Here is a 9832-nt window from a genome sequence, read left to right as displayed (position 1 = left end):
TTTGAATCCAAAGCACTATATAACACATTCATAACTTTTACATTTATGGTGAGATGAGTTCTATCAACTACAGTCAATTCATTTCTAGTTTTTGATTTTTGTCTATGAGTAATATTATCTACTATAGAGGCATCATATGGACCTTCATCAACAATAAATCACAATTTAATATCAATCGATTGCGAGAAGATAATCATTCTTTCTTTCCAACTTACATAATTCGACCCATTAAACATAGGTGGTCTAATCACAGATTGTCCTTCCGAAAATATGGCATTGTTCGTTGTCATCTTTACTCCTAAATCGCTTGAATTTAATGTCTAGGAGACCAAACTCTGATACCAATTGTAAGACCCGAAGACAACCTAAGAGGGGGTGAATTAGGTTGATTATAAAAAGTAATCAAGTTATGGACACCTTTTTGTTCAATATGAAATTTACCCATTTTTTCTAGGTGACCACATAATGAAACAATTAGTAAAAAAGTAAGATTGATTGAGAGTAGAAGAGATAAGCAATTTAAAAATCATAAGATAACAATAAGTAAATAAGAAGGGAAAAATTGCAAACCAATTGACTACCAAACTCCTCTTGAGCTTGTAAATCAATTTATAGAACAAGTTTCTTCAAATTGATGAAATACAATCAATCTTGTGTACAAAGGAAGGTTCACTTCTTCCTTACCCCAATCTCCACTCGATCAAGTTAGAAAGTTTTACTATCCCTCAGGACAACCCTCACAGAGCTACACTATTGAAGTATTCACTCACAAATGAAAAGCTTACAATGAATTTCACACCACCAAAACTACAAATCTTTCTTGAAGAGTATTTTCTCACTAAAATCACTCTAGATCTTTTGTATCTTCAGTGTGCAAAAGTTATTTGAAGTTTTTGAGCATACTCTATTTATAGGAAACCAAGAAAGTGCTTCATTAATGTTTCCAACGGATAGAAAGTAGTTGAAGAGTCAACTAGCTGTTGGGAGTATCGGACGTCCGGTAGTCTGATTTCTTGCGTCCGACAGCAGGCAGTGAGTTTAAGAGATTTTCTTCAATTCTATCGGACGTCTGGTGCTTGCGTCCGAAAGAAGACAATGAGTTAGAAAGTATATCTCAATTCTATCGAACGTTCGGTATTGTCTTTGTGAGCGTCCAATAGCTTTCGTCGAATTTGAAGGATCCTATCGGACGTCCGATGCTTGCATCCGATCGAGGTCAGTGAGTTAGGGGGAATGTCTTATTTCCTTCGGACGTCCGGTAATGGAGTTTTTTATGCGTTCGAAATTGCGCAATAATTATTGGACGTCCGATCCTATTTTCACAAGCGTCTGACAGCTTTCAGCATTCTTTGTCTCATTCAATTGTACTTAATCTTTGAATCTGATTTGCTTCATTGCTGAAAAGATCTTTGAGAGATATTAGTACTATTAATTTGTTTTGTAAATATCAAAAGATAGGGATCAAGATCAATAGCTAGTCTATACTAACTTGTCACACTTACATGCCTTAACAATTATTTTCTTCCACGTCATATTAACTATGACAATTTGTTGCATTTCATTTAATTTGCATTACTTTGGTTACAACACAGTGCATTATACTAACTAGTACTAACTCCTAACTACTGTTTCATATTTTCAAGAACATGAAATGCAATTTCAATGCTATGTTGATTATTCAATTTTTTATAGTTTACCTTCCTAAATTCCCCCTAAATCATAAGCATCCTACCCATTAAACGATTGCATACCTTTTAATTCCATTCTTCATAAATATCCATTTATATTCTCCGTTACCTAAATAACTTCCTATGTTGTAGTTATTATTTCTCACGAATATTATCTTAATATACTTAGTGTCATTTTTCACTCTCTGTAATATTCCATTCAACGTATATATCATTTCTAAAACACTTTCATGCACATTACCACAAACAAAGATAACCAATTTTTTCCCACATCTACAAACACCAATTGCATACCATTGTCACATTGCATTTGTGGAAACAGATGCTTATCTCTTCAAATTCGTTTCCACAAATGCTTATCTCTTCAATTCGTTCTATCCTTTCTTATTTGCACTCATTCAATTCAATTCCTCCACTTCTCTGCTCCTCCGACGTCCCTCTCTATATCCTATGTTTTTTTTTACAAATTGCATTGCAATATACAATGCCTATGGGTCTTTCTCAGTTTTATTTCTCGCCCTATTGGAATGGGATACTAAGCATTTGCTTCCCTTTTCCCTTCTCGTTGGTGGCATTATTAACACAATTTTAATGCCTCTATTAATGTCTTAAAGTACCATACCGTTTCAAAGATCCCCTCTTTGTAGTCACATTTGGTAAGGGTCCATTTTGTAATACCCAAGTATTAAATTCCTATTCCTAGGACTGACCCTTGCTTTTGGAACATTCAATACACGTCTTATCCTTCTTGGCTACTCACTTATACTCCCTCCATCCTACTTTAATAGTTCTGTTTTCCTTTTTAGTCTGTCCCAAATTGTAGTCCATTTTCCAATTGAAGAATGTAGTTATCTTTTAATTTTTTTAAAATACCTTTATTCAATATAGGTTGTTATTAGTATAAATTACATTATTTAATATAGATAGTTAACCTACCCATTTAATACATTTAGGTTTTCCAAAACACATTAATATATGAAATGCCAGCTTTGCTATTCTTTCAAACCAAAATGTGAAATAATGTAAAATGAAAATTGATTCTTTCTTGATCACCAATTCAAGTTCCCATAAACCATCAATTTAAGTTTACATAAATAATTAATATAAAGTTGTACTCTATTTAGTGTAAGGATATTTTACGAAAATAGCAACCTAAATTTATTGTTCCAACAAAGTTAACTATTTTTCTTAAATTGTGTGAAAAAAAAACTAGAACTATCAAAATGGGACGGAGGAAGTACATTTTTTTAAAAAACATTTATTTAAACATGGACCCCACAATTTCAAGCAACTTGTATTTACCTACCGACCCACGTCAACTTCTCTCATCAAGTTTCTATACAAACCTTTCTCAATTTTAGTATTTTTTTATGTGCCGTCTTATTATTGATTAGTCTTAACTTTACCACAAAAATGTTAGAAACTTCTTCACCATTTTGTAAAATTTACCTTCATTTTAAGCATTGTTTTTAGACTCGAATTGGACAGGTCGATCGAACTGATCAAACGAGAAACCAGTCAGATAGCCGGTCTGAGTTAGTATAAAAACTCGGTAATTAGAAAATCGGTAAAACCCGGTCAACACCTGGGCAATGTTTTAAAACCCGGACCGTCCATTGAACCGGTGAGATGAAAGGGTCGAGGTTCAACCGGTCGGACCGGTTCAACCTCGGTTCAATGATTTTTTTAAAAAATAATTTATATAAATATATATATGCATAAAATAAGACATGCAATGGACTAATTTAAAACTTTATATGATGAAAAGTTCACTATTTTTGAATAATTTGGATTTTCAAAAATAAAAATTTTAAATTATAAGTTAAAACAAATAAATTTCATCTCAATTTTAATTATATCTACCAAAAAAATCTCAAATCCAACCCAAAAATATCACAATATTTTGAAATTATACAAAATTCACGTCTATGAGAATTTGACATTGTGAACTTAAATTTTAATTTACATATTTGAGATTTAAATATTGTAATTTGAAAAAGAAAGTTTGGAATTCGAAAGAAATCAAGAGAATTGAAAATAAAAATGTAAACTTGATAAGAAACAAAAAATGAGTGGTTGTGGCATGAAATAATTTGGGTTAAAGAAAAATAATTCTTTTTAACTTTTTTCAATTTAATGGACAAAAACAAAATTAAAAGATAGAAGAAAACATCAATAAATTAAAACTAAAGAGGTTTGATTAAAAAAGGGAGTGATAAAAGAAAAGATGAGAGAGAAAGAGAGAGTTGAAAATTAAAAAGAAAGAGTCATGAGAGAATGAGATTTTGTAAGAAAAATGGAAAAATGAAATATAGATGTTTGTTTTATATAAATAAATTATCAAAAGAAGCAAATAAGATGTGATGGTGCAATGGTTATTACATTGGTCTTCTATTGCAAAGGTCTTGAATTTGATTTTATTGCAAAGGTCTTGAGTTCGAATCTTGATAGAAGCATTTTGCAAAAAAAAAAAAAAAAAGAGGGAAAACTCGAAAACCGGTTCAATCCGGTTCAACGGGTTTCACGGTTTTTACCGGGTTTGACCGGTTTTCTGCCAAAGTCAACCTAAGCATGGAACCGGACCGGTGCCTTGGCCGGTTCGAGGTTCAACCGGTCGAACCGGCCGGTCCGGTCCGATTTTCAAAACACTGCACCTGGGTCTAACGGTGCCTAATTTTTTTCTGTAAACTTTAAGACTTTCTCTGGTCTTTCGTTTGACCGATTAAAACAAGCAAAAAGGAGGAAAAAGTGCTAGAAAAATTCCAAAGTTTGCCAAACGAAATCCTTGTTGGTACCCTGGCTCTTCCACCGTGAGTCCACCACCGCCGCCGCTGCTCCTCAAAGGTTGCAGCCGCCTCTCCTCTGGAAATTTTCAGACTTCAAGCTTGCATTGCTGCCATATCATTCGAAGTTCGGACTTAAACTTCAAGGGTCAAGCATGAGTAGAAGAAGCAGGTATAATTTTTCTCAAAACTTCTTTTAGTTTTGCCCTTTTTTCAATTGTTGTCTTGCACCCGGCACTCGGCACTCGGCAACGTCTTCTATTAGTTTGGTCTTATATTTGTAAACCTTCTATTAAGTGGCTTGGCGGCCGCCTTGTTCTGATGTCTAAATTGCGTAGAAAGCAAAAACCCCAAATTTTTTCCCCTTTTTCTGGGTTGTTGGGGTTTTTTTTTTCTAAAAAAATTTTTCGCTTTTTTGGTTGGTTGTTACTGCGGGTGAGGACTGAGGAAGGATGATTTCATATGTATCACTCTCTTGGATAGTCTACTACTTCGACTTTGCTGAATGGTTTTGGCGCATGGAATTCTTATTAGATATGTTGGTTTGTTAAATGATGAAGCTACACATATAAGTGTTTGATAAGTTTCCTTTTTTTTTTATCTCATAAACTGTTTGATTAAGTTTCAAAATTCACCTCCGTAAATATGCAATACAGCAACGAGAATATATAGTGTGTAGGATCAAGGTGTTCCTGTTTCGTTTGAACAATTAATAAGAATCGAAATTCTAGTACTCCTGTTCAGCTCGTAAGAACCGTGCACATCAAAACTAGAAGGGCTTCAGAAACTTAGAAGTCAAATTTTTTTGGTTATAACTGCCAGAAAGAGTTCCATAGTGGGAGATTAGTTACTAGAAGGACTTGCTACGACCAATTCAACATGTTACTACATGTTGTTGGTTATATTTTGTATATTTGATTTACAGAAAAAAATGGCATATATATATATATATATTGTTGCTACATGAATTGAATATGGATTTGGATTATTAGTTGTTGGTTATATTTTGTATATTTGATTTATAGGAAAAAAATGATTGCTACATGAATTGAATATGGATTTGGATTATTAGTTCTTGGTTATATTTTGTATATTTGATTTATAGGAAAAAAATGATATATATATCTCTATATATATATATATATATATGTATTCATCCGGTTGGATTTTCAATCGAATTCAGTTGAACCTATTAGCCTTGGATCGCTGAACTTGGCCGAATTGATATCCGACTCGAGTCTAAAAACATCCGTTTGGATTGGTCATTTTTTTAAAAATAAGTTTTTCAAATACAATGTTATAATAATATATAATAAATTAAAAAATATTTTATTGTATATTTGATTTATAGGAAAAAATGATATATATATATCTCTATATATATATATATATATATATATGTATTCATCCGGTTCGATTTTCAATCGAATTCAGTTGAACCTATTAGCCTTGGATCGCTGAACTTGGTCGAATTGATATCCGATTCGAGTCTAAAAACATCCGTTTGGATTGGTCATTTTTTTAAAAATAATTTTTTCAAATACAATGTTATAATAATATATAATAATTTAAAAAATATTTTATTTATATAATTATTAAATATTTTTAAAAAATTTTATAATAAAATTTTTTTATATACACTGTAATAGTAAACTTTTTTAAAAATATCTTGTTAAAACGGCTGATTCAAACGGAAGCGTTCTCTATCGTTTGAAAAAAAAAAAAAAAAAAAAAAAAAAAAAACGGAAGCGTTCAATTTTTTCATGTGGCAGAGGAGTGTATTGGTGGCTGAAGAATGACGAGGGGGAGGATAATGATGATGATGTGATGGGTTGCTGCTTGAGGGAACACGAACGGGATAAGTGTAATTTGACTGATTTGACCGGTAGCCTGTTTCCCTTCAACATGGATGAATGGTCAGCATTCGTCCGTAAGTTAGCATCAAGTTACGGACCATCATGTTGCTATTTTCCCTTCCTTAATAAAATATATCGCCAAAAGCACACTATAATTTCGCCGTGATTATCTCAGATTGTGTTTTCCCATAAACTATGAGCAATTTTTAAGTTTGTAAAAAGCTTCACAACAAATTATGCGCGGAAGAAAGGATTGAACAATAAAATCAGTAACTTTGTTTAAATAGAAATTATCTGTTCAATTTTATTTGTTTGTATTATCAATATATTCTTAAATTATTTTTTTATTTTATATATATTATATTAAATTTTTTTTAAATACATCAAATAAAAAAAATACTATAATAAATTTTTAACGTCAAAAAAAATATTTTCTATAGAAATGCTTTTCTAACTTGTTGCAAACCCAACCCACACAATCGTGCGACAAGCTGCTCCTGCTACCATGATAGGTATACAATAGCACTACAACCAAAAGATCTACGACTCATACTCCTTTTTTTTTATTTTTTTATTTGAACTTAAACTTATGATGTTTAGTTTTTATGTTACCACTAACCTTTGAACCTTCAAAACCTGAATGAACAGTGAAAGAGTGGTCACGAAAGTTATCAATTTATGTTGTAGGGACCACTATTGAACGGTTGTATCACTATTTTATTGGAAGTATAATAACAAGCCACCTACGGACGGCTCGTCATTGCGGCATGCATATGATCCAGTCATGTCATTCAAACAAGTAACAGCAATCTTAGCCTTCTTTCTAGTTCACACCGCAGCTGGTGCAGCAGCTTCCGAAGATATTGGGTTCATCTATCAAGGATTTAAATCATCAAATCTAAGCCTGGATGGATTAGCCAAAGTCACCGACAATGGCCTCCTACGATTGACCAACACCACCAAATCACAAAGTGGGCATGCCTACTATCAAAATACCATCAACTTCAAGAGCACATCTAATAGTTCAGCTTTCTCCTTTTCCACCCAATTTGTGTTTGCTATAGTACCCGATGTCCCTGGACTGATTGGTTCCGGATTGGCTTTCGTGGTTGCACCAACAAGAAACCATACAGGAGGGCCTATGTCACGGTTCAATATTATGGAAACTCTCGGCCTCTTTGATACACCCGACAACGGAAGTCAGAATAATCACGTTTTTGCTGTGGAGCTTGACACTTTCCAAAACCAAGATTATGATGATATCAATGCCAACCATGTTGGCATTGATATTAACTCTGTGAGGTCCAAGGCATCTAGGCCAGCAAGTTACAAAGCTAATAACAAGAATTCATTTGACAACTTAACTCTTGCCAGCGGCCAGCCAATGCAATTATGGGTGGAATACGATGGGGCGGATAGGAGAATCGATGTTACATTAGCTCCAGTAGCGGCTGCCAAGCCACATACTCCTCTTCTGTCTTTGCCATATGACCTGTGGCCAATTTTACAGGAAACCATGTATGTTGGCTTTTCTGCAGCCACTAGCCCACTCGAAAGAGGAACATCTCATTTTATACTTGGATGGAGCTTTAGGATGAATGGGGTTGCGCAAGCTCTTGATCTCTCTCAGCTCCCCGAGCTACCTCGGTCTGGACATAAGAAAGTGTCTAAAATTTTCACCGTGGGGTTGCCCCTGATTTTCTTACTTTTGTGGTTAACACTAATTCCTGGAGTAGCTTATTATCTAAAGAGAAAGTGGAAGTTTGCTGAAGTGCTGGAAGAATGGGAGCTTGCTTACGGACCTCACAGGTTCAAGTATAAAGATTTGTACATTGCCACCAAGGGATTCACAGAAAAACAGCTGTTGGGAGAAGGCGGATTTGGCAGAGTCTACAAAGGCGTTTTGCCAACAAACAAGGTTGAGGTTGCTGTCAAGAAGGTCTCTTATCATGCAAGACAGGGAATGAGAGCGTTTGTTGCAGAAATCGTCAGTATTGGTCGCTTGAGTCATAGAAATTTAGTACCGTTGTTGGGTTATTGTCGGCGTAAAGAAGAGTTACTCTTGGTATACGAGTTCATGTCCAATAGTAGTCTGGACAGATTTCTGTACAACCAACCAAAGTACAGCCTCAACTGGAGCCAAAGATTTCGAGTTATCAAAGGTGTAGCGTCAGGATTATTCTATCTACACGAAGAATGGGAGCAAGTAGTGATCCACCGAGATGTAAAAGCCAGTAATGTATTGTTAGATGGTGAACTGAATGGAAGATTAGGAGATTTCGGTCTGGCAAGGCTATACGATCATGGAACTCTCCCTCAAAGCACCCATGTAGCGGGATCTCTTGGCTACCTTGCCCCTGAGCATAATAGGACTGGGATGGCAACAACGAGCACTGATGTGTATGCTTTTGGGGCCTTTTTGCTGGAGGTTGCCTGTGGAAGAAGGCCGATAGAACCCCGAGCAGAACCAGCAGATAATATCATTTTGGTTGATTGGGTATTTTCTTGCTGGAAAGCGGGTTGTATACTCCAGGCAGTTGATCATAATTTGGGTAATGAGTATGTGAAAGAGGAAGCAGAATTGGTGTTGAAACTGGGCTTGTTATGCTCTCATTCCGAACCAAAGATTAGGCCAAGTATGAGACAAGTTCTCTTGTACTTGGAGGGATCAGTTGCGTTGCCAGATCTATCATCACTGGCCGTGGGCGTTTCTGCTGTTGGTCTTGGCTTCGCCTATCCTAGCTATGAAGAAATTAAATTGTCAGCTGCAACTTCCACCGACAATGGTTTCTCACATTCTGTAGCAGACTCTCTTCTCTCTGGTGGTCGGTAATTAAGATGCTTCTCATTCTGATTTTGTCAATATAGAAAAAAATAAAAAAATAGAGTTTCTACTGCTGTGATTATTCCGCTGAGTGCGTTTCCTGACATTTCTGTTCTGTTTTTATTGTCTTTCTACCCACCAGAACTCCTTGTATTCTTCATTAGTGTGGCATCTCAAACATGCAATGTTTTAATATTGTAAGTTTGCTCCTTTCTCCTTTTCTGTATCATCTATTTTCTAGTTTCTGTATTCCTTGTAGAATAGATTCATTAAAAGCAGCTATTCATTAACATCTTTTCTCAGCGCAAAACCAAATCGTTGCACTAAAACATTCTGTAAATCATCCCACCACACCTATGAATAAGGGCAAAGATAGCCCAGAGCACAGAAGCCTCAACAATTAAATGCCCAAAGATTGGAACTATCTTTAAAATTCTTTGCTCCAAAACGTCTCACATTTTTGTCACATATTGAAGAACTCAATAAATCTTTAAAGTTCTTTGACGCTTACATTAAACTTTTCGTCCATTACAAAGCACACGTCGTTTTACAGCATCTTGACAGAAGACCGTAGACAGCCACTGAGCTTGGCTCAATGCCCATTAGGAAGGGTTTTAAATTCCTCCTTAGGCTGTAGGTGAGGGTTCAAATCTCATTGCAGTAAAAAAAATCCAATAATTA

General features: G+C 34.9%; 1 protein-coding gene across 1 annotated transcript; it reads left to right on the top strand.

The window, feature by feature from the left end:
• Positions 1-4410: 4410 nt before the first annotated feature.
• Positions 4411-9368, top strand: LOC113736830 (L-type lectin-domain containing receptor kinase IV.1-like). The gene is made up of 2 exons (XM_027264000.2): positions 4411-4643; positions 7015-9368. Exon 2 carries the CDS (start codon positions 7112-7114, stop codon positions 9158-9160), a length of 2049 nt encoding a protein of 682 aa, XP_027119801.2. The 5' UTR covers positions 4411-4643; positions 7015-7111; the 3' UTR covers positions 9161-9368.
• Positions 9369-9832: the final 464 nt, after the last annotated feature.

The sequence above is a fragment of the Coffea arabica genome, chromosome 3e, assembly GCF_036785885.1.
Source record: "Coffea arabica cultivar ET-39 chromosome 3e, Coffea Arabica ET-39 HiFi, whole genome shotgun sequence".
NCBI classification, from domain to species: Eukaryota; Viridiplantae; Streptophyta; class Magnoliopsida; order Gentianales; family Rubiaceae; genus Coffea; species Coffea arabica.
The sequence above is the reverse complement of the archived record's forward strand: the minus strand, read 5'-3'. Positions and strand labels throughout refer to the sequence as shown.

What these genes read in the sequence shown, in the direction of transcription:
- LOC113736830 (XM_027264000.2), top strand. Translation starts at nt 7,112, where the DNA reads ATGTCATTCAAACAAGTAACAGCAATCTTAGCCTTCTTTCTAGTTCAC.